Source organism: Trametes versicolor, assembly GCF_000271585.1.
Source record: "Trametes versicolor FP-101664 SS1 unplaced genomic scaffold TRAVEscaffold_2, whole genome shotgun sequence".
In the NCBI taxonomy this organism is placed as follows: domain Eukaryota; kingdom Fungi; phylum Basidiomycota; class Agaricomycetes; order Polyporales; family Polyporaceae; genus Trametes; species Trametes versicolor.
The window spans coordinates 502,221-525,995 of record NW_007360322.1 but is presented as its reverse complement, the minus strand read 5'-3'; the positions used below and the strand labels follow the sequence as shown (position 1 = coordinate 525,995).

The window sequence follows — 23,775 nt, the reverse complement described above, 5'->3', positions numbered from 1 at the left end:
CAACACCGCTCTCGCTTCCTGTTTCATCCACTGTTTCGTTACAGACGTTTGCCTTTGCTCTACTTCTATATTTATATAATACCTGTCCTTACAATCTCTGATATCGTATTGCTCTTCTTAGCAAGTTCCTCATAAGTCTATTCAACGGAGGGCATGCTCGCGGTGAGACAAAACAGTTGCACAAGTGCATTAAATTTAAAACCGCAATTTTACGGCGGTATTACTAGGAACCACGCTATGTGGCGGTCGTGGGAGGGCGTGGGTCCATCGGAGTCATCGATGTACGTTGTGGAGGCATCCGTGTACGTTGTGGAGGCATCCGTGTACGTTGTGGAGGCATCCGTGCGGGACATCGGAGGAGTCGATGTACGTTTCGGAGGCATCGGTCTACAAAAAATAACAACGCCCTCATCAGCATCCACTCTGCACACGAAACAAACACGCAAGACTCACATGTTCGGGTGGACCCACTCGGAAACGGCAAAGGACCCCGGGTCCTCAGCGATGTGCTCGCTACGTTCCTGGACATCCCAGCCAGTCCCTCTGTGCGACCTTAGTCCAGCCCTTACCAGCCGTTCGTCGTGCGTGCCGATACCGCGCATACGGACGCTGGACGTCGACGACCGGCTGGTTCAACCTCCGCCTCGCCGGGATCGAGAGCGCTTGCCCTTGGGCGGAGTACGTAGCCTCCCAGTTGGGTGGCTACACGGCCCGCATCAGCACGACCCACCGCGCACGAGCACTCAAAACGACGCACTTCGCATTTGGCCACCGAGTCCTTCAGCGTCGTAAACGTCCCCCGCGCGGGGACGCCGCGCAGCGCGCCAGCGCCGTCGACCCATCCACGTACCGCCCTCCCGACCTGCGGCGTATGATTGCGCCCAATGTCGCGCTCGCATGTCCCCCGCGCCGCGCGTTCCTCGACGGCAGCGCCGGGATGCGGGGCAGGCTGCAGTGTCTTCTTCACGTCTCCAAAGGAGACTGACACGGGCCGCTCGCGGCGGTGGACATGGCGCTGGGGCCCCTCAGCACCACGCGCCCCGGAGGGTGGGAGGTTCCTCCGGAGGGGCGTGGCCGCCGCCGCTGGGGGCGGTGGTGTGACCAGCGGGGGCCCAAGGACTGGTTGCGTCACACGTGGGAGTGGGTGATGCACCCCGATCGGCGTGATGGTGATTGGGACTATGTGCGCGCGGCGGGGGGTGAGCCGTCTGCTTGTCAGAAGGGGAGGGAGGCGCGACGTACGTTAACGTTGTCTCTAGAGAGATAGCAATGCTTTGAGAGGTTTGTCTGTCATACGAGTGTCGCGCGCCCGGTGGGCGCACTTTGTGCGTGCTCATGGTCGTCGTCGAGTTCGAGCTGAGTGGTTGTCGAGTGGGAGAGGCGGAAGTGGTTGTGAGTGAGATGTGGAGGGTGGATGTGTTTATGAGCTCTCTGGCTTCCTGTGGGCCTTTATATACGTTCCAGGGGACGCGTCGCTTGGTCCTACTCAGGGGCCGGGCCATTGACCATGGCGCTTTGCATGGACGTAGCCACCTTGCCTGGCGTCGCATCGTCCCGACGCCACGGGCATGCGCCAGGACGCTGCGCAACCGCATTGACCGCGGATGCGTAGGCTGGCATGCTGGTCCTCCTGACATCATCCGTCAGTCGCGGCAGCATTCAGTAGCATTCTCCTAGACAACGTGAATATCGAATCAGTACGACACGCCTGTGTGGGTAGTAGACTGCGTTCACATACTTCTGGTTTCAACACGTCCGCTTCTTCCCTGGAAATGTAGTACTTGCGCAAGTATGTGCGGACAAGACGACTGACGGGCCACGCTTTGGCCCGCACGGGTGAGAGACCAACGTATAACATACCGCCTGGAACATGATGGCGCCCTGGTGGAATGGTGCACAGCCACTTTGGCCAAAGCGCCCCTAGATGCACACAGACGATGTACGAAACGCAAAGGCCAACAAGAGCATATATGATTTAAGAGGATTATCACAAAGGATGCTATTGTATGGGGATGGTATCCGACTACCTCGTCCTTAAACGTCAACAGCGCTCGAGACAAAGGGGAACTCCGCGATCGCGAACCCGCTGAGCATGTTATCGTCGTTCGGGGCGACGTCCTTGCTCGAGACCGCGACGGCGAACACCGTGCCGCGCAGGTTGGCGGGCACCGTGGTCTTGCCATCCTTCAGGTCCGAGTACACAATGTCGAGGCCGCTGAGCCACGCGACGTACTGCGTGGTGCTGGCCTGCTGGCCCGCCGCCGGAGTGAACGCGAAGCCGACAGACTTGCCATGCTTGGGGGTAGCGTCGGAGAGGGTGAGGGTGGGGAAAGCCTTCACCGGGAGTGCGGGGTTGGTAGAGGGGCAGCTCTTGATGAATTGGGCTGCAAGGGCGCATATAATCAGTGTCAATGACCGGGGAATGCCAGAGGTCGGGCATTTGACTCACAGGCGAGGGAGAAGGCACCGCTGGGGCTGAGCGGGGCATCGAATGCTCCGTTCCAGGGCTGTTGCTTCAATCCCGCGGAGGAGATCCACGCCGCGTGGTGCGCCTCAACGGAGAGGATAGACTGCGGGCAACGTCAAATGAGAAAGGGGACGATCAGACAATGATGTGCCACGTACGGCGGCGTCCGTCAAAACACCCTTGTCTGAGATGAACTGTGCAGCGCCGAGGTATGCGGAGTTTCCAACCGACTCGAGAGCCATGGCAGTCTCAGCGAAGGCCTCCGGACTGGCGAGAGCGCTAGATGGAAATGTGTCGGTTAACCTCTGCGCATTGCTGTGGCGACATGTGAACGTACAAGTTGTACTCGCACGCTTTGGTCGCGGCGTCACCGAGGGCTCCCGAGAGGAACTTGACGTGCTCGGCCTCGTGAGCACCAATCTGGACGAAGCGGCCCCGGACCCAGTCGGCGAACCCGGCGTCGCTGAACGCCTTCGCATCGAACTTGCTGAGGCCCTCTGCGTAGAAGGCACTCTCGAGGTGCTCAAGGGTCAGGGCGAACTGGAGGACATCCGTGTCTAGGGGGGACGGGTACCATGAGCGTGAGGAGCCATCGTGCAGTAAACAATATACTCACCGGTGGGCGCCGCGGGGGTGGGGGCAGCGAGAGCGACGGAGGCGGCCGCGAAGGCGATGAGGATGGCTTTGGCGAACATCTTGTGGGGCTAGACTGGGGAGGTTAGGACAGCAAGGACGAAAGGAGGGGGAAGGAGTGGAAGCGTTCAGAGAGTGAACGGTGGAGAAACAGGCCCCCGCCCGCCCGTTCTTATAGTACGCGGGGGAGGTTGAACTTGCGCAAGGGATCGGAGGCGGACAGGCGGGAGCGGGTGACTGTGCGGCTGCCCGCGAACGTTTGAACCACAGCTCCTGCCAGATCGGGCCCCTGGCGACCCCTTCGGGAGCAGGCCAAGCTGCAGGGTGCGCCCCGTGCGAGGACGCCAGCCCCCGAGCTGCCCGAGCCGAGCAAGGACGTCGAACCATCCGCGTTAAATGGCCCAGTGTCAGCCCGCAAGCCCCATCGAGCTGCATGCGATCGGTCACCTCGGCCACAAACCAGTGTTCTCACTCTGCTCCTCACATACCGTGGCCTTGCGACCCTGTGATGTACGGGCCGGATCGAATTATCCTGAGACGCTAGTCCGCGATGACGCCCCTCGCAATAGGAGAGATATGTTGAACTAGATTGCCGGTCACAAAATGAGTGCGTTGTCGTCCGGTTGCGTCGCGTTTGAGTGCAGAATCCAGATTCCAGAGCACCGTAACGAGTGGACAGGAACATTCTTTGAACATTGGACCGAGGGTGACATGACGTCATCTGTCCGGGGAAGCAGAGTAGCGGCGGGAGTATGACATATATGCCCTGGAAGCCGCCGCACGTCGCCGAAGAAGCTACCAGTCGCTCGCACGCGCACACGGCCGGGGAACATGCAAAGAGGCTTCGGATTCACCTCCGTACGCCTGATCCCAACCTCAAGGACTCCTCGAATTCGTGGACTACGAACCTATACGCTTTCGCTCAGTGCAACACAAATATGACTCACGACGATGATCTTACCGTTTCGACGGAGGTACCGCGGTCTCCCCCGCGAAAACGGGTTCAGCATCTTGGCAGCCACCATGCAGTACTGAGTGTCGTGGGTGTGGATACTTCCACAGATATAAGCAGCGTCGCCGCTGAGCCCCCCTGACTCTATAGCGTGGCAACCTCCGATCGCCCTCCCTCGGTTGATGTCGGGGTAGACAACGCCATCGTACAAGACCGACCCGGCCGGGCTGACGTAGTCGGCTGACCACGGGAGAGTCGACGGACATCGCCCCAGCTCACAATTTCGGCAGGATTTACTCCCGAACGAAACGTATGTACCAACAGGAGTTTGAAAAGTGATGCGCTCACCTGCTGTAGGAGGCAAGCCTCTTGCCACGACTTGGAACGCCTCTCGCACAGCGGACTTGGATCTTCTGGCGGCCGTTCGATGGCTGTCGATGCGGACTGCACAACAAGCTCTGAATCCGTGTCAGCGCAGTCGAGAACACACAGCTTCCAAACGAAGAGGATGAGAAACACGCGTACCGATGGCTACTGCGAGCGGGGCAGCTTCGTCATATGTGCTTCACAAGCTCTCCTTCGTCCACCATGGTCAGGACCGTCCTTGTCCCGGTGATATCGGCGTGATGGCGCCGCAGCGCGTGCACTTCGAGCGGATTGGCCGCAGGATCCTCAAGTCCTGCGGTTGCTGTTAGACAAGTGGCGCCTGCGCAACAAGCTATCAGCGCGGTCGCACGCCCGGACGAAGACGACCAGAAGACGCTTACCGATGGCCACCGCGCGCGGAGTGACACCGTCATGCGTGCTTCACAAGCTCTGCCTCCGCCGTGGGTTCTACGGAGGCATCCGAGAATATACCTATGATAAGGCATATAAAACGCGACAAGGGACAACACGAGCATGGACTACCTCTCGATCGCCCGATTCACTTCTGTCAACTGAGGTACGTATAATTCACCGTTCGAGCCATGCCAGAAACGCGCTCACCTGGCCGGGCCCCAGTTAACATGCCGGTACTCCGCACAATCAAATGGGGCGCATACCATGCGTGTTTGGGAATTGGGAGTGGCATCGTGTTTGTAGGAGCCGGTACGTCTTGCACGCCCTATCTCGCACGAGCTGTTATGCAGACCCGCCGCTGGAACACGCAGTGTTTATGGTGGCCGGATACGAGATCGGAACGAGCGCAGGAAGATGTTGTGCGTGCTGCTTCGCGCCATGCACTTGCGGCGCCTCCCTTGTGATGGCGGCTTTTGCGGAAGACGGCAGGGAGGGGGCGAGGAAAAAAGGTAGAAGAAGATAGATATCCTTGTCTGGGACGCGCCGAAGTCAGAAATCCGAGGTACAAAGTAGATAATGGATGCATGTTTCGAGCAACACGGACAGCGGGACCGACATGATGTTGTGTCGGTCTGGTGGCGAGCCTCACGCCACGACATCTCGTACGGCAAACTCGAGCCTTGCGGCTGTCGTTAGAAGGCCGGGGTGCGTGGTGCACAACCAGCTTTCTGCACGGGTTTGGGATACCTATCAGCGCAGTCAATAACATACAGCTTCCAGACGAAGAGAGCAGAGAGGACGCGTACCGGTGACCACCGCGTGCGGAGTAGTTTCGTCATGCATGCTTCACGCAAGCTCTGCTTCTTCCACTATGGGTCTTGGAGTGGCATCCAAGAATACACCTATGAGAAGACGAGAAGACATATAACGCCACGGGAGACAGCACGACTGGCTCCCATCTCCTCGCCGTCTTGATCACTCCCCTCGTGCGAGGTGCGTCCAGATACATAACTCAGGCCATAGCACAGGCAAGCTCACCTGACCGGGGCCAGACGATATGCCAGCACTGCGCTCACTCAAATACGACGCGTACGATGTGTGTTTGGGGATAGGCACCGGGATCGCTTTTGTGGGAGCCCGTACGTCTTGCACGCTCTGTCCAGATCGCGCATGAACTACTGTGTGGGCTGAACACCTTGCAGTGTTTATGATGGCCGGATACAAGATCGGGACGACAGCGGGGAGGTGTTGTGCGTGCTGCTTTGCGCCGTGCACCTGCGGTGCCTCCGTTGTGATGGCGGCTTTCTGGGAAGAGGACATGGAGGAGTCTCGGAACGAAGGCAGGAGAAGCTAGGGTTCCTTGTTTGGGTTGCGCCGCAGTAAAGGATCCTAGAGCAGGCTGAGTAGAATAGACATGCTTTAGTGGCCTGTACAACATAGACCAATGTGATGTCGACGCAATGACAATAAGAAACTGCAGAGGGCAATTGCATGGAGGTCGGGACGAACGCGGCTGCTGCGTACTTTCAGCGCTCGCAGACGGAGGTCGGCCCGTTTTCTCCTTTCCCACCACGTGGCTGAGCCGCGGACGCGCCGCAGGACACGTCCGCGCGCCAAACTCGCTGCTTTCGCTTTCTACAGCTCCCTCGGGCGAGTCAGCGGCCCTCCACTCTCTCTTCCCCTCCTCCTCTTCCCGGACGACATGGCCGAATACGACGCAGACGACACGATCCTCGTGCGGATCCTCGACCCGCTCTTCTCGTTCCTCGCCTCCGTGCTCCCCCCGCCCATCTACACCATCGCCGAGTCGCTCATCACGCACTCCGTCTCCCTCCTCGCCGCGCTCGTCAAGTTCACCCTCACCCTCATCAACGCCGACTCCTGGGATGCGCAGAAGATCCTCCCGCCGCTCATCACGCTGCTCGCGGCGTACCTCGCGCTCGTCAGCTTCTACCGCACGACCGGCTGGATGATCCGCACCGCGTTCTGGTTCGTCAAGTGGGGCGGGATCCTTGGCACCCTAGCCGCAGGCGCGGGCTACTTTATGGGCAACGCGAATGTGGGCGGGGAGAATGGCGTGGGCGGCGCGTTCAACGGCGGTGGAGGCCTGCTCTCCATGTTCGGCAATGCGCTCCTCGGTCAGCTTAACGAGAACGGGCAGAACGGTGCTGGGGCGCGAGGCGGGGCGCGATCGAGTAGGAACACGAAATCACGAGCGGGGGGTACAAGTCCGAGGACACGCGCGCAGACGAAGAAGCAGAAAGAGAACGTCCGACCGAAGGCGTGGGATGGCTGGGACAAGCACAACGAGTGGCAGTATGACGCAAAGAAGGCGGCAAAGGACGACGCGGCCCGGGCGAACGACGGTGTGCAGGAGACGGTGCAGAAGGTGATGGGTGTCGTGCAGGAGGCGCTCGGGGCGGGGTGGTGGGAGACGGTGAAGAACGCGGTGGAGGGGAGCGGCCTTGTGGGCGCGGGTCGCGAGGAGACGAGGGAGGACGACGACCGATCTCCGCGACGGCCGAAACGCGACGCGAAGGGCCAGAGTAACGCACGATGACGGACGGCGATACGGCGGGGATTTGGGCTCGATGTGCTTTCTTGGATTCGGGACGCACGGTATGTATTGATGTTGTGAGTGCCTATCTGTCGATAAGCTTGTGCTCTAACTGACCTGCTTGTGGTTTATTAGTATGTATTTGTACATGGTACTCATATTCGCGTCCCTGGTGATACCAGACGTCGCGGATCATTCTTAGAGTTCGAGACGGCGACGTTAGAGCGTTCGTTTCACAGATGCGCTGCTGCTGTCCATTTGATCCAGTTTATCGCAAGGACTCGGCCTCCTTCGGAGGCATCCATTCCTTAATGTGAGCACCTCCTCAAAACAACCATATCCAGAGCTGATTGCTGTGTGTTTACCGGTATATGTGCGCATCTTGTTATGTTGCAATCATGCCAGACTTCGCAGGTTGTCTTTAGCGACCGAGTTAGAGCACTGTGCGGACGACGTTGAATCTTCGTTCTGTCATCGCGATACTGGTATCTCCACTCTCCGAGCGATGCGAGAAGGCTGAGAAGGAGCAAGCCGAATGAGAAGCTAGTGTTGTGCTAGCGACAATTGAAGTACATGTGAACGAAGGTGCGAGGCTTGTTACTCGATCGAACGTTGCATGTGCTGGGCCAGTGGCTTCCGTAACGTCCGCCGAACGGAGGCTACTGGCGTCAGGTGCTTGTACATACGTATGGGCGCACTAAAACTTGCCACGCCTAATGACGATAGGCCGTCTCCGGACTCGGAGTCCGTGTGGCTAAAATGCGTTCTTGGCCTCGTTGGGTCGTGACTGGAATTACGACACCATGTATATGGTCATGCGGGCGGCGGGAAGGCCGGCGGTGGATTGCTCGCGCTCTCGCCGGCCGTCTTCCCATGGTGTGGCACAATACAACGCGAGCTGTATGCGCGCCCGGGTGCATGGCGGAGGCGCTTTATCCACGGTCATGGTGCTGACCCGGTCAGAAGGATCACAAGTTCACCGACGCTCTCGACCACCTGCGCCCGCCAGGGCCGCCACCAAAGCTCACGGGCGTCACGCTTCCCACCCTTTCCGGCCAAACGACCAGTGACAGATCTGTGACATTTGGTGTCGTTCTTGCAGCACCGCCGCGATCAATTCTCGAAGCTTCAAACTCCGCGCTTCAGAAACTGGGGTAGCGACCACCGCCGGCCAATCAGCGGCGGGCGTCGGGGTGGCCGACGTGCGCCGGTGAATGCGGCGCTATATCTGGCAGCGGAATTCTCCTTCGTTCCGGTTACAAACAAGAACAAATAGGGAGGTGTTAAATGCCACCCGAGGTACGCTCTCAAGCTCTCCCTACCCCTCTCTCTTCTTCCTCCATCCAGGCCGTGCCAGCACCGTCCCCTGTACACGTCCCCCTCACCCATCACCACCGCCCACCACCATGGCCTTCAAGAGGAAGTTCGATGCTGAGTTTGACGACGCTGCCCCCACCGTAAGTGATGCTCGCGCCGCATATAGTCGCGTCACGAGCGCCTGACTGACGCGCTTGCTCGCGTAGAACGCTAAGCAGCTCAAGCTCGTCCCCTTCCCCCAGTCCTCCGACCTCGACTCGGATGTAGCTATGTCCGACGCCTCCATGTCCGACCTCGAGCCCCTCTCCATCCCGACTCACGTCTACCCCTTCCACGCCCGCCTTCCCTCCAACGCAAGCTACGCCTCTTCGAGTGCGTCCGACTCGCCCCGGAACTCTCGTAAGTCTCGGTGCCCCATACCGCAGCGGACATATCTTTGAACTTGAGCGGCGATGTTCACCTAGCTTCATATCCAGTGTTCGACCTCTACCCCAACGAGCCCGACAGCTACATGGCCGTCTCCTCTCACGGCTTCCCCGACCCCTCACCCACCTCCGAGAAGCCCATTGGTCTCATCCAACCGAAGGGCAATGGCTTCACCCATCATGGGTAGGTATATCTTTCTTATTCTACATGGACAGCAGTGATGGTTGTCGGTTTCAAGCTTTGCTCTTGCGTTTGCGGTTAGGACGACGCTGACCTGATTTACTTTGTGCGTGCAGCCAAACTTGTAACCAGATTCCGAAGCTCCGCATGGCCTGTTCTGCCGGCCCCAACGGCCGTCGGTCAATGTGGGCTCTTTGCGAAGAATGCGGCGCGATCGAGATCGTCGACAGCGATTAAAGAAGCCTCGGTCCAGCGGTCCTTTCGACGGGCCTTCGACATTCGGTAACTCCGGCAGGTCGCTGCCAATTCTCGGCGACAATGATTACCACCATTGAGTGGTATTCATAGTGAGGTTGCTCTACTCTGCGTTACCCCCATCCCTATCCGTCCTGGCTCCTCTACTTTTTAACTCTGGCGGCACTCTTCGGCCCACGTCTCGCATCTTCACCCTGCTCTTCCGCCTTTCAGCAAAACGACAACATCGACCAGTCGCCACCACGCCTTCCCCTCACATCATCCTCGACACCCGACCTCTCCCTGACAGTCTTGACTGGTGGTTGTTGTCTGCTCGTCTTCGGTCTGTTTTATTACCTTCGCATTCGCATATTCCCGTTGCATTTGTCTCGCTGTTGTCCTGATGTATTTATGCCTGTTGTCATCACTCGACGGACTCGCGCTACTACCACCCCAAACCCCCCATCATCGTCATACTCATCGCCCAGTACCGTACTAGATTTGTGCTCTTCGTGTGTGTATATCATCGCTGCTCGTCCTGAGCTCTCTGCTCCTCGACTGTGCGAATGCGTGTGCTTGCTCCCTGCTCAGGTAACCTTATCTGTCATTGCGACACTCGCCTTTCTACATAATTGTAGGTCGTTGCTGGGTATCTCGCCGCTCCCTGTAGCGGTCAGTGTCGACATCTGACGGACGCTGCTGCATCGTACGACGCCGACGCGCATATACGACGTAAGTTACCATCCTTACGTTCGGCGTTCGGTTTACTGCGGATAGCGTCGTGTAAGTACAGCTGCTATATACGCGCGGTCTAGATGCGGCCCAGAAGGACAGGCTAAGAAGGCTTAAGCTTGAGCGTGAGGCATTTGAGCGGCGCAGGGCCTGCACAACCTCAAGCACTACACCCGAGGCGTCTTCTTGCGGTTTGCTTACACCGTGTCTCGAAAAGAACGTGTGCTTCTGAGAAAGAGAACGCGGTCTTAGCAACGGCGGTTCAGACGTTCGTCTTCCACCGGTGCTGTAAGCTTTCATAGAGGGCTTCAGAAGCTACTGGTTCCAATTAAATCCGCTCGAATATTGCCCGGATACTACGATGTATCACACCGACGGGTCTCGATGGGTGCCCAGACTCATACTGCTTTAGACCAGAGCGCAGTCACGCAGGATCCTTCGAACTGCGGCTGCGCCGACCGTGCTGTACATCCTAATATATACTTAGTTTAAGTCGCCCTCGGTCGACTCGACGCTATGGCCACACTCACCTGAGGTGTGTGCCCGTGCAGGTGACCTCGCACTAAGCGGATTCCCGGTGGGTCCGCGCAAGGCACGAAGCAGACCCGCGACCTGAATATCGAATGCTGACTGACGGTAAGCGGTGGCCGCGCGTGCCTGCGCTCATCCGGCGTACTCAGACGGCGTACGCACACACTCCGAGCTTGTCGTGTGACTCTCTAGTGCGCGGTGGCCGGAAGTCGGTGCTTGCAAAGGCGCGATGCGCGTCGCGCGTCCCTGGGGAATATGTGGCTATTGAATAAGACAGTTAGTTTGATGCGTATACATCCTAGCGCAAGGTGCACATGGACGTGAGGGCCTGAGTTGTGCGTGCTGCGATCCCTGTCGATTCGCGAGTCGCATCAGGATGGTACTGACTGATGATTGCGCACCTTCGTGAACACGTTATTCACTTCCGTTCATTGCGCATTATAGCGTAGCCGACGAGGGGTTGTTGGGTTGTCCAAGTGCTGAGGTCTAGGAGTCATACGAGGACACCATTTTACAAGTTGATGCGGTGACGGATATGTACTCACATGGTCTGAAGATGCTGGGAACGCCCCGGAAACAGCGCAAGATCACAACAACATATTCCAGTCGAAGGTGACCCGATGGTGTGTAACCTTCGTGCACTGGCCTCCCAGCGCGGGAAGCCGAGTGCGCACAACACGGCCAGAAAGCATGCAATACCAATAGCGTTGTGGCCGTTTGCAGCCGCGCTGCAATGCCAGGCATCGACGCACCGCCGTGGACGTCCAGTGACAGATAGCCGCTGCGCGCGATACGTACCCGGCCACATCGGAAACGGTGTCTATCGAGCTTCCATTGAGGCTTGGGCGGTGCGCTGGACAGGAAGATATGAGGGTGCCTGTCTCGCTAGTGTTCGAGTGACTGTACCTACTCCAGATGCAGTGCATGAGCGGTCGCCTATTCGCGGAAGTGAAGGTGCGAACCTTCGGCGGTTGAGAGGAGTATTTGGAGAAGCCCGATGAGATGTTGCTTCCGAGGCGCCGCCAGAGAAGTTGGAGGAGTACACCCAAGGTGCAAGACGCGAACACCAACGACAGAGCAGGAGCGAGAGCAGCCGTGAGCTATGCCAGCGTGTGCGCGCAGTAGTGGTGTCGCGCGTACGTACATATAGCACGGTGGATGCAATACTGGAGGTCGCCACGCCACAAGCCTGATCTGTCAAGTCAGCGGCGAACAAGAAGCGACAGCGACCGATAGCACCTGCACCCGATGACAATGACATCACCGGAGAGAAGCTCTGTGCGCGCGTGAGCCTCTCATGGGCGTTGGCGTCTGCGCAATGCAAAAGCTCACGGGATGGAGACGTGGTTGGTTAGCGGCGCAGACCGCGGCGGCTTCGATGCCATAGTGGAGCTCCCCGATCTCGAGCGACGCGAATACCCCGGGTGGTCGGAGGGGCCCGATGTGGGACCGCGCTGGCGGGGTTTGGGAATGAAGCTCAGCGGCGGTGGGTTGCATGTAGGGCTGTATGCGTACCTTCCGTGCTGCTGCGCGTTCAAGACTCCTAGGGGGTGGCACGGGGAGTAATGAAGCGTGAGGCAGATGCGTAATCAGCGTACGTTGTATATCTTGTGGTAATGGTCGAAGGGAGTCGTCTGTACGTTCAGTGATGAGCTTCGGTTCTCCGATCTGATCCAGGACCAACTGTAGATGTGAGTACATCGTAACCTCGTGAATAAGGGAAGGAGATCGGGGCTACTCACCTCCTGACGTTGATACACTACTTCTCTGAGTTGTCCGTGACTCGGTGCAAGAACGGAAAGAAATGATGGACGAGCCTGTTCCATGGTCAAGAAGCTGTATGTAAGAAGGCAGTTTACGGCAATTGCTCGAATAAAGCATGGTCCCGTATCTCGTGCATATCCGCAGCACACCTCCTGAGCAAGTACTCCTACCCGATGAGAATGAAACGGTGCATGTGCGGCGTTGGTACGTACGGCGGGATCTACGACGTCTCAATCTGCCAAGCTTACCATGTCCTCGTCGCGGAAGGCGCGACAAGACGTGATAGACGTGTGAGTGGTGGTGGATACGTTTACGTCCACAGCAGGGTCCGCAGCGGTTTGCTGTGTTCCCCTAGAACTCAATCTGACCACAAACCTACTGTACGTCTGCGGTGCGCACTGCGCACCCGTGGTCCTCACTGTGTGCCCGAGAAGTGACGATCCGCCGTACTAAAAGTGATGATTTTTGCGTTTCGTCACTTTAAGTAAGGCTGAAGTGATACCTTGTGTTTTAGTGATAAGAAATGCGACTGCAGATAGCGCGAGTTAAAGTGATGAAAAGTAGGGCTTCCGATTGGGGGCGTAGAGCGGTTGCGCGCCTAAAGCGTGGCCCAGGGCGCTAGCGTGGAAATTGTGCACGTGGCACGCCAAACCGCTGGCAATTTGCTAAGTCCTCGTCGCTCTCTCTCTTTCCCTGTCACTCGGGCGGACTTCTGTTCTCGTCGGCTGCTGCTGCTTTCGGTCCCCCTGGATATCTTTTGCTTGGGCTGCTGCAGCTGTGAGACTTATGGAACTCTGGATGCTGGTAAACCTCGAGGATGGGGCTCTTGGCTTTCTGCGAAAACTCAAGGTCTCGCTCACTCCGGATGGCGGGCTTGCTCTAGCGTCCTGGACTCGCTGCTTGAGCTTTCCGTACCTGCTGTACCTGCTGGGGATCTCGCAGCCTCCCGCTCCTGTGCTGAGGCTCTAGAAGCTACGCTACGACGTGCTGTGCTGGGTACGAGGCTACTGTACTGCTGGACTTTCTCTTGTGCTACGGCGACTCTCTGGACCTACTGTCATTTACTCCAGACTTCGCGCGCTCGGTGGCAGGCTCGCTGCGATGTAGATGCATGCGCACGCGCGTACGCGTGGGGCGTAGGCCTAGGTGAGCGATAAAGTTGATATGTTTTTCGACCATCTCCCCTTCCTTACGCGCGCGTTCGTCGCCTGCTCGCGCGCATATGCCCCGCTCTTCCCACTGCGTCAATACAGAGCATGCACAGCGTGCTTGTGCCTCGGTCCACGACCCGTGCCCCTAGTAGCGGGCATCGATGTGGGCGCTAGGGGCGCGCGTCGCACGCGCATGCGTACGGGCGCGCCGCGGGGGGTCGAGTAGTCGAGTTCTTAGCGTGTATAATACTACTCATGTATGGACCTGCTTGTGAATATATCATCTGTGATGTTCTCCTTCGCATTACCTACATGTGTGAATGAGTAAATCAAAGTGTGGAAGGCGGGGAATGCTGCACATTCGCCTCCAGAGCCAAGTGACCATAAAGACAACAAGAAGTGACGGTTTGCGGCACTTGTATGAAGTGACGAAACGAACAGTAAAGTAATGAAATTCGTCACTTTAAGCCACAACTTGAAGTGATGGTTTTTACTAGTTCGCAGACGGGCGCTACAGCCGATAAGTAACGATAAGCGCGACTGATAGTAGCATTTATCATCACTAAACCATCACTTCCGGACTTGAGCTTATCGTCACTTTTGAGGCACACAGTGCCTTGGATAGCGAGATGGCCACGATTCTCTTCGGGACTGTCTCCTGCTCTCCTGCTGACATCCTTTGGATGCTAACACGTATCTTGAATGACTCAGTAAGAATAAGCCACTCACGTTGAATGATACGATATCCGACCATCCCGCGAAGCCACCGTGAACGCCGTGAGCGTGAGCGCCAGGCACTCGCCCACATATTCACGGGCCTCCGCACACGGCATCACGCCCAGTTGTCGCTCTTCCGCGTCCAAGCTCCGTCGGCGCAAGTTCACGGCGATGAGGAAGACAGGCACGCGGCTGCGGCGCGTCGGGCGATGACCGGAACAGGCGCGCACACACCGACCATTCCCGACGCGTACCGGCGCGCGCGCCATGACATCATACGCATACCCGCTAGCGCCCAAATAGAGGTGCCGGGGCACGCTGCCGTAGATCCGGGACACTCGGCATCGCGAGCGTTGAGTCGGGAAATGCTGTCGGTGCGCGCGTCCTCGAGCTCCGGCGCATCCTGCATTCTTCTGTCATTGCCTGCACGCGGCCGCAGCGTCTCTCTCCCTAACGCCACCCGAGGCTCGCAGAAAACCCGCAGGACGATCGTCGCAAGCACTCCTGACTGTGCGCCCGCACGGCGGACTGCAGCTGATCCTCGCTCGTCTGTTCCAGCAGGAAGCGCAAATTTCATGAACCGCCATTACGAATTCCCCGCGGGGGTGGGGCGGGAAATTGTTCTCGGACCCGCGCGCCCAGGGGCCGTCGCCCTTGGCGCAGTCGGTGTCCGGTCCGACGCCCCGAGGGCGGGGATAGCGCGGGCGGGCCCTTCCCCGGATGGCGAACGGTCCTCGACGCCACGACGGGCTGCTGTGATCGATTGTCACTGCTCGATCGCACAAAGGCTCTTTTCGGGGCTCGAGCGTTGACGTAGGTGTCGTCGTCTTCATTGTCGTCGTGTGTCATTTGCAGCACTGCACGCACGCACAAGATACGGCTGGGGGATTTTCCGCGTGAATCAGGCGTCGCCGATTGCGCGACGACGCGCGCAAGAAAGATGGGCAAGTTGCAAGGGATCGGCGGCGACCAGGGCCGCCTCGAGGCTCGCGCCGCCCGAGCGAGGTGGGAGCTCCGTGGGCGTGCACGCGCGAGAAGCCGGAGAGGATCGTGCAGCTGACCCGCGCGATCAGGCACCTCCCTGCGTCGGTTCGGCGGGGGCGGGCAGCATCAGCACGCAAAACGCGTCGGCTGCGTTCTTAGCCTGCATGTCCCTCTCGGGACCCCGATGAGGGCGGCGCCGCCGCGCTGGGCATGTTTGGCAGCGTATTTTGGCTATCATCAGACCCGTGTTCTGTTCGCAGCGGTGACAGTGAGAGAATCGAGCGTATGGTTCACACCACAGGCCCACGAGGAGGAAAAGAATTCGAAGGCGGGCAGCGCGTTAGCGTTTTCCAGGCCGCAGGCCACCGCCGCCGACGCATGGATGTCTCAGAGCGCGCCGGGCGGGCGGCGGTGGCGTCAGCGAAAGAGACGAGGGAAGGAGGACGCGGTGCTGGCCCGCGACCCGCCGACATGCCGCACGGGATGAATACAGTCGCCGGAGGAGAGGGGACCCCAGATCAGAGGCTCGGGCGGATGCCGTGAATTAGGTTTGCTTGCCGAGCGTCCGGGTGGGCGGTGGGAACGCCTGCGTCGGGGCCCGCGTCGTGCGGCGGGTGCAGCGCAGCAGACGCGAGCGTGGACGGCGGGAGGAAGGCGAGGAAGAAGGTGGAGAAGACGAAGGCTGGGGGCGGGGGTTCTGAGGAGGACGGGGGCGGGGGCGGGGAAAGGAGTGCGGGGCGGGGACGGATTGGGTTAGCCGGTGGGGCGTCTGTGATGGGGTCGCCTGCGCAAACGATCATCCGGGGTTGCGCTGCAGCGTCCTCTTCCGGAAATGCATGTCGTTGGCGATAGAGGGTGGAGCTCCTGCCCTCACCCGGCGTCTCCGTCTGATGAGGCCCTGATGCTCATGCTCGTCCTAAAAATTATATAAACGCGCTCCCTCCGCTCTCCGTCCCCTGTCCCCTCCTCCCCGCACCGTTGTCCATCACCTTCCCGTGGACGCGCTACCCGGATCCGGAGTCGACTCTCATCCCCTCCCCCTCACGCTTACGACCTCACACGCTATCATGTCTGCCGAAAACGAGAAGAGCTCCGTTAAGCAGCAGTCCATCTCGGACTACTCCAAGGAGGTCAAGCATATCGACAACACCGCCCCCGATGTCAAGCTCTTGAACCCCCTCATCGGTATCCCTCATGACCAGCTCATGGAGGATGGCTCCGCGTTCGCGAAGTCACATGGGCTCGCAGACCTCGAGGAGGAGTTCCGCAAGGGTGCCCTGGTTGCGCAAGACCCTACCGCGTTCGAGTCCCTCACTCAACTGAGCGACGAGGACAAGCATGTCCTCCGGAGAGAGCTCACCCACCGCTGGGCCCAGCCCGCGCAGCTCTACTACCTCGTTATCCTCTGCTCTCTCGCCGCCGCCGTGCAGGGTGTACGTCATTTTCTTTGTTCCACTCTGCCAAATCCGGCCTAACTCATCCTGACAGATGGACGAGTCCGTTATCAACGGTGCCAACCTGTTCTTCCCCGACCAGCTGGGCATCCCGCAGACGGGTCCCAACGCGAGCAACAACCAGTGGCTGCTCGGGCTTGTGAACGGCGCCCCTTACGTGCGTATATGCGTGCTTCGCGTCTTGGTGTGGAATGCCGGTCTGACCGGCGGTTCTCTTTGACAGCTCTGCTGTGGTCTTATCGGCTGCTGGATTTCCGCGCCTATGAACAAGTACTTCGGCCGCCGGGGCACGATCTTCATCTCCGCGTTTATCTCGTTCATTACCTGCATCTGGCAAGGCCTTACGAACACCTGGTGGCACCTCTTCATCGCCCGTTTCATCCTCGGTTTCGGTATCGGCCCCAAGTCGAGCACTGTCCCCGTATACGCGGCTGAGTGCGCGCCTCCCGCCATTCGCGGAGCGCTGGTTATGATGTGGTACGTCGAGCATTTTGAACCTCGTCGTCTCATTGTGCAGACACTGACGATATCACAGGCAAATGTGGACGGCCTTCGGAATCATGGTCGGAACTGTTATGAGCTTGGCGTTCTTCCGTGTTCACGACACCGCTCACGTACACGGTCTTAACTGGCGTCTGATGCTCGCAAGTGTAAGTTCGACCTTATCAAGGATGCAAAGATCTTCGCTCACATTCCCCTTGATAGGCCGGTATCCCCGCGCTCATCATCATGACCCAGGTCTACCTCTGCCCCGAGTCGCCGCGTTGGTTGATCGGCAAGGGCCGCTACGACAAGGCCTTCGAGTCGCTGCTCCGCCTCCGCAAGAGCAAGCTCCAGGCTGCCCGTGACCTCTACTACATCCATGTCCTCCTCGAGGCCGAGCGCGAGATCCAGACCGGTCGCTCGCTCTTCCTCGAGCTCTTCACCGTGCCGCGCAACCGCCGCGCGACGCTCGCGTCCACGATCGTCATGTTCATGCAGCAGTTCTGCGGCATCAACGTGATCGCGTACTACTCCTCGAACATCTTCGCGCAGGCGAACTTCACGCAGATCCAGGCGCTCATCGCCTCCTGGGGCTTCGGCATGATCAACTGGGTGTTCGCGTTCCCCGCGGTCTGGACGATCGACACCTTCGGCCGCCGCAACCTGCTGCTCACGACGTTCCCGCTCATGGCCGTCTTCCTGCTCCTCACCGGGTTCGCGTTCTACGTGCCCGAGGAGAACAACGCGCGCATCGGCGTCGTCGCGCTCGGTATCTACCTCTTCGCGATGGCGTACTCCCCGGGCGAGGGCCCCGTGCCGTTCACGTACTCCGCCGAGGCGTTCCCGCTGTACATCCGCGACGTCGGCATGTCGTGGGCGACGTCCGTGCTCTGGTTCTTCAACTTCATCGTCGCGATCACGTTCCCGCGCCTGCTCGGGGCGTTCCAGCCACAGGGCGCGTTCGGGTGGTACGCGGGGTGGAACATCATCGGCTTCCTGCTCGTGCTGCTGTTCCTGCCGGAGACGAAGGCGCTGTCGCTCGAGGAGCTCGACCAGGTGTTCAGCGTGCCGACGCACGTGCACGCGTCGTACCAGCTCAAGGCGCTCCCGCACAACATCAAGAAGTACTTCTTCCGCATGAAGGTCGACCCGCTCCCGCCGCTGTACGAGCACGAGGCGATCGAGGGCGAGAAGCACTACGCCCCGGGCGGCGCTGGCCACGCATAGGCGTCGCCACGCTTTGTCCAGGCGTTTCTCTCCTTCTTGTTGTAGGATCCCGGAGGTGTGGTGGTGGTTGGAGGTGGTGGGACGTGTCTACGTGCACCTGCTAATCTAATGAATACCACGACTGTTACGCTTGTTCTGTACCATTGTATTCCTAGTGATGTTTTCTGCTTAGCTCTACTTATAAAATGCATCTCTTCTTGCATCTCTCTGCGGCATGAATGGTGCTCATGACAGTTGATTACGCGTTGAGGTTGAACGAACGTTCCACTTCTTTGATAATCACCATAGCTTTCCCTCTCAGGGGCTGCAAATTCGGTCATCTACCACCTCTCACTCCGAGGTTTCAAACCATCCCAATTCGAGGTACAGTAATACAAGTTTCTACCAGCAAAAGGCTACAAATTGGTGGCGCTGAGACATCGCGATCGCTCTCTACCACGGAATCTCCTCTCCATTTTGGCGTAGGTACTTGCCGCTGTCCGCATTCGTGACGCTGGTGATCACCTTGATGATGCCCGCGACGCTCTCCTCGGGCTTCAGCTGCGCGTCCGCGCCGCCCATGTCTACAACGCGCGTCAGTGATGCAGCAACATAGTGCGAGCATGCAGAACGCACCTGTCTGGACCCACCCCGGGCACATCGTGATCACTGTGAGGTCCGGCCGCTCGACCTTCTGCTTATACGCCTACACACGCCCTCGTCAGCCCGCGACCACGATTCACCGAATGAGCGCGTGACGTACCAGCATGTTCAACGCGGCCTTGGAGATCGGGTACGACGCGTTGGATGCAAACGCGGGCGGGATCTGCGCGACGCTCGCGATGCTGCCCGCCGTGCTCGAGATGTGCAGGATCTTCTTCGTCGGCGCCTTCTCGAGGAACGGCAGCACGACCTGCGAGAGCAGCGCGGGGCCCGCCGCGTTCGTGCGCACGACGTTCAGCAGCGCGTCCGGGTCGAGCGTGAACGCGGTGTCGAAGATCGCCTATCGTGTGCCCCACGCGCAGTCAGCCGCAGCTCAAGCGTGTAGGAGAGAGGGGAGCGTACGATTCCGGCGTTGCTGATGAGGTAGTCGAGCCCGGTGGCGCCCAGGATGGGCTCGAGCTGCTTCGGGAGCGCGCGGACGTTGTCGAAGTCGGAGACGTCGAGCTGGACGAGGTGGAGCGTGCCCTTTGCGCTGCTCTTCAGCTCCGCGAGCGCGGTCGCTTTGTCGGGGTTGCGGGAAGCTGCGACGACGAGGTTGGTGGGGACGGCGAGGAGCTGCTTCACGAGCTCGAGGCCGATGCCGCGGTTCGCGCTGAGGGCGGGGGCAGTTAGTGGCTGATTAGGGTGTGAGAAGGGAAGGAAGGAGAGCGTACCCGGTAACGAGCCAGGTAGTCGGGGACATGATGTGTGTTCGATTGATTCCGAAGTGAGAGGACTGGGAAGACGCGAAGACGTCGATGCGTCTGAGGCGTAATTTATAGACATCCTGTGGATCTTTCTTGCCTATGGAAACTCGGGAGTGGATGTGGATGTGGTACCGAGAGGGGCTGCTATTGCTAAGCGCGGGCCTCGATGCGTAGATCGACGCATCGTCATATGCTTAGCAATATGTGCGTGTGAGCGCGATGCAGAGGAAGCCGGCGCACGCGTGGCGTGTATATGAGAACGAGAGTGTTCTCGTACGTTGTTAGCTGGTGTACGATCATGTGAGATGGGTGTGTGAGACGGTTATGTTGTCGCAGGAGCGTCGACTTGGCTGCATGAGTCTGCCGTGGACCGATCTGGGCTCCGTACGACGTATGTTCCTTGAAGCGGTGAGTAAGCACAGCGTCGTACGCGACCAGTCATATACCGCCGATTGGGATTTAAGTCCGCCGTCCGGAGCGACAAACGGTGTGCGGCGCCATATCATATATCAGAGCCCTCATCGATAGATGTGAACTGATGTGTGCATACTTGCGTTTGTACACACATACCCAACACATACCCTCGTTTACTTGAGTGTCCTTGAGGCATGACCGCACGGCGCACATCTACACGCCGCACTGAATACTCTGACTTAGAAGCCAGGTTCTCGAACGCCAGCAGGTGTGGACCAGCGACGGTAGCCGGGGCACGTCTCGATGATTCGTGCTGGCGTCCAAGCTGGCTGGGACAAATGAGCACGAGAAACACCTGTTAGCAGGCGTTAGGTGACGTGATAAGTCCCTGTCAGCGATTCGTCAGAAGAGGTGGGCGCAGTACGTACTCTAAGTCGTCATAGGCCGCTATGCGCGATGCTATCTCCGCGTCGACATCGTCGATCTTCGACGTGCGGTGTAAGGTAGCGGGAGGCGCGATAGCAGCATGCGCTAGCTTACCGGCAGCGGTTGCGGTCAGGCTCGAGCTCGAGTGCCACCGGGGGGCTGTTACTGAAGTCGCGACCAGGGGTGCGCAGAGAGCAGAGTAGACTTGAGGATTGTATATGCGTGCAGGACTTCAGCGTACTCAACTCGACCCCCTCTCCCAGTAGTGGTAATGCTGTTGCCAGATGGCGTGACGATGTGAAATTGATGAATTGTCATAGGCGTGGAATTGGGAGGAACGATAGTCTTCCGGCTCCCTCGAAAACAACTTGTTGAGGCGTTGAGTAGAAATCCCAACTCGGAAACGCTCGATATGGCCGGAGGGCGGCCTAGGGCGGCCTGTCGGACCGGCCACCGGCCTTGTCCAGTATCTCTTGCGGCAAACGTGCCGCGAGGTTTGCGCTCGACCACCACCCCCACGAGCTTAAGTACCCGGAATCCATCCATCTCCTCCAAGAACCTCTACGTGAGCTTGACATCAGCGTTTGTGACTGGCTAGCACGCTTTGCCGGATACCGTGTCGTTCACCTCTCAACACCGACACCCATTCCCACGACAAAGCGTGTTCGAATGACGACTGGGGAAACGTTGCGACGCGTCGCCAACGGCGTGTAGATGCGTATACCCCGGTGAATGGCCGTGGGCCAATCGAGCCTATCCCCGTGCGTCGCCAGACTCGGCGCCGTACACGCTGCCACCGAGGAAGGCAACCACGGGAGAGGAAGGCTATTTGCTCGTCGGGCGTGCGCGGAGTGTGTCTGGACACCGTCGCAGGTCGTTTGCTTGGCGTGTAAGTCCCTCTCTGGTCTGTTACATACACATACCAATGCCGCCTCAGTGTACAGAACAATTTCGTTGTTGCGACCGGCCGAAGCGTTACATTAACAAGTTCCACACGGAGTGCCCCTCTCACTCAAAGCTGCTGGCACTTAAAGAATTCGAAGTCATAATCTCCGTTTGTGTGAGATGGCGGCGTGCTTTCAGCAATGCTCTCTAGGGTATTGCGCGGTCTGGACAGGCGTGCAATCCCACTATTGCACCCGTCTCGATGATACACTCGGCTTGGCCGCTGTATAGCTTTCTCAGAGGAGTCGACTACGATCTATTGTAGAGTTTGTTTCGAACTAAGTTGCCCGTGGCGCTTACTCACGTCCATTGTTAGGGGCTACTAGGTACGAGATACACATCGTATCCCTGCTCACACGATTCACTGACTAACTGTGACATACCCGGTTCTTCTGTAGCCAACCAAGCCTCCTCCCGAGCGAAAGCGCGGATCGTCTTCTGGCGCACCCGTTCAGCGTATGCGCCGAACCCTCGAGGATGCAGGCCGGCATACATACCGTGTGAGCGTCAAAGGTCGCCCGGCCTAGCCGAGGTGTCCGAGTACTCCTTAGATGCGGCACTGGCAGCTGCTTGCCCGGGACAGACGATGGTTGGCCGTTGGATCGGTCACCCCGGCCATGGCGCCGCCACCCTCTGCCTTGTTCTGGCAGGAGTCGAAGTTCATTCGTACAGGAAGCCGGCTATGCCCGTTTCTCATGCGCCGCCGCCCTCATGTGCCATGTTATAAAAGCGACTCCATCCGAGGCGTCCCATCTTCATCCTCACGACTCCCCCCTTTTACTTCTCTCTTTTCCTTCACGCCGCCCAGGGCGACATTTTAACGACATGTTCCACAAAACTTTCTTCCTGGCGTTCGCCGCCGCATCCGTCGTCCTCGGTGCCCCTGCGCCTGCTCAAGTGACTGGTGAGCATTCTTTTGAGCTTCACCATCCACCCTTACGCTCATCGCTCACGTCCTTACAACCAGATACGGATGTCCTTCAGTTCGCACTCACTCTCGAGCATCTCGAGAGCGCCTTCTACGCTCAAGCCCTCGCAAAGTTCGACGCGCAGGCCTTTGCGGACGCTGGCTTCCCGGATTGGGTCCGTGGCCGCTTCGTCCAGATCGGAGAGCATGAAGCCGAGCACGTCAAGTTCCTGAGCGGCGCGCTCGGTGCCGCCGCCACGCAGGCGTGCGAGTACAACTTGTGAGTACCACGGCAGATGAGCACATACACCATCTGACCACGCTCCAAAGCCCCTTCACTGACCCGCGATCGTTCGCGGCGCTCTCCATGCCCCTGGAGGACGTTGGCGACTCGGCATACATTGGCGCGGCACAGCTTGTGTCGGACAAGGGTGTCCTGACGGACGCGGCTGTAAGTGACAGTACACGACGTTTGACAGATGCAACATGCTGAGCGCGTACATGCAGTCCATCTTGTCTGTTGAGGCACGTCACGCGGCGTGGGTCTCCTCTGCCGTGCTCAAGTTCCAGGGATGGAACGGGCCCTTCGACTCCCCGCTCAGTCCGAGCGCGGCGTTCTCCATCGCTTGTCAGTCATTCCCCGACACTGTCCACCTGTTCGCGAGTGAGAACTGACTCTTCACGGACCAACAGCCCTGTTCGTCACGAGCTGCCCCTCAAGCAACCCCCCGCTGCCCGTGAAGACCTTCCCGCCGCTCACCCTCTCCGAGGCCGCCCCCGCGCACGGCGCCCTCGTCGGGCTCACCTTCACCAAGCCGACCGGCGCGCAAGCCTCCGCGCCCGCGTTCGTCGCATGGTTCGACGGGCTCAGCGTCGTGTTCTCGAACGTGACCGCGGACGGGCAGACGGTGGTGCCGCCGGGGCTCGAGGGCACGGTGTTCGCGGCGCTCACGTCGGTCAACAGCGGGATGCCGACCGACGACACGCTGCTCTCTGGGTTCACGTTCGCCCAGTTCCCGTTCGACTCGCATGTGGACACTCCTTGAGCTCGCGTTATTGGGACTTTGGCTACGTTCGTTCTGTAGGTGCTGTGATTGATGATAATA

General features: G+C 59.0%; 7 protein-coding genes across 7 annotated transcripts; 4 read left to right on the top strand and 3 right to left on the bottom strand.

The window, feature by feature from the left end:
- Window positions 1–209: 209 nt before the first annotated feature.
- Window positions 210–1,337, bottom strand: TRAVEDRAFT_17204 (uncharacterized protein; the record flags this gene model as incomplete). Its single annotated transcript, XM_008035249.1, has 5 exons — window positions 210–387; window positions 454–543; window positions 605–702; window positions 758–1,208; window positions 1,243–1,337. The coding sequence occupies 5 exons, from the start codon at window positions 1,335–1,337 to the stop codon at window positions 210–212; spliced, it is 912 nt and encodes a 303-aa protein (XP_008033440.1).
- A 697-nt stretch (window positions 1,338–2,034) lies between these two features.
- On the bottom strand, window positions 2,035–3,162 carry TRAVEDRAFT_114782 (uncharacterized protein; the record flags this gene model as incomplete). Its single annotated transcript, XM_008035892.1, has 5 exons — window positions 2,035–2,384; window positions 2,450–2,570; window positions 2,626–2,746; window positions 2,805–3,024; window positions 3,084–3,162. 5 exons carry the CDS (start codon window positions 3,160–3,162, stop codon window positions 2,035–2,037), a joined length of 891 nt encoding a protein of 296 aa, XP_008034083.1.
- Window positions 3,163–6,503: 3,341 nt separating this feature from the next.
- Window positions 6,504–7,584, top strand: TRAVEDRAFT_141014 (uncharacterized protein). Its single transcript, XM_008035891.1, has 2 exons — window positions 6,504–7,466; window positions 7,525–7,584. Exon 1 carries the CDS (start codon window positions 6,535–6,537, stop codon window positions 7,390–7,392), a length of 858 nt encoding a protein of 285 aa, XP_008034082.1. The 5' UTR covers window positions 6,504–6,534; the 3' UTR covers window positions 7,393–7,466; window positions 7,525–7,584.
- A 1,117-nt stretch (window positions 7,585–8,701) lies between these two features.
- Window positions 8,702–10,050, top strand: TRAVEDRAFT_141013 (uncharacterized protein). The gene is made up of 4 exons (XM_008035890.1): window positions 8,702–8,846; window positions 8,913–9,105; window positions 9,183–9,315; window positions 9,429–10,050. The coding sequence occupies exons 1-4, from the start codon at window positions 8,796–8,798 to the stop codon at window positions 9,547–9,549; spliced, it is 498 nt and encodes a 165-aa protein (XP_008034081.1). The 5' UTR covers window positions 8,702–8,795; the 3' UTR covers window positions 9,550–10,050.
- Window positions 10,051–16,410: 6,360 nt separating this feature from the next.
- TRAVEDRAFT_26251 (uncharacterized protein) lies at window positions 16,411–18,790 on the top strand. The gene is made up of 5 exons (XM_008035330.1): window positions 16,411–16,858; window positions 16,914–17,036; window positions 17,103–17,356; window positions 17,415–17,529; window positions 17,585–18,790. The coding sequence occupies exons 1-5, from the start codon at window positions 16,493–16,495 to the stop codon at window positions 18,587–18,589; spliced, it is 1,863 nt and encodes a 620-aa protein (XP_008033521.1). The 5' UTR covers window positions 16,411–16,492; the 3' UTR covers window positions 18,590–18,790.
- A 117-nt stretch (window positions 18,791–18,907) lies between these two features.
- TRAVEDRAFT_160456 (NAD-P-binding protein) lies at window positions 18,908–19,987 on the bottom strand. The gene is made up of 5 exons (XM_008035889.1): window positions 19,945–19,987; window positions 19,634–19,883; window positions 19,332–19,571; window positions 19,205–19,274; window positions 18,908–19,152 (listed from the first exon to the last, which is right to left on the bottom strand). The coding sequence occupies exons 1-5, from the start codon at window positions 19,971–19,973 to the stop codon at window positions 19,022–19,024; spliced, it is 720 nt and encodes a 239-aa protein (XP_008034080.1). The 5' UTR covers window positions 19,974–19,987; the 3' UTR covers window positions 18,908–19,021.
- A 2,600-nt stretch (window positions 19,988–22,587) lies between these two features.
- TRAVEDRAFT_42899 (uncharacterized protein) lies at window positions 22,588–23,715 on the top strand (the record flags this gene model as incomplete). Its single annotated transcript, XM_008035529.1, has 5 exons — window positions 22,588–22,666; window positions 22,730–22,949; window positions 23,000–23,120; window positions 23,177–23,297; window positions 23,363–23,715. The coding sequence occupies 5 exons, from the start codon at window positions 22,588–22,590 to the stop codon at window positions 23,713–23,715; spliced, it is 894 nt and encodes a 297-aa protein (XP_008033720.1).
- Window positions 23,716–23,775: the final 60 nt, after the last annotated feature.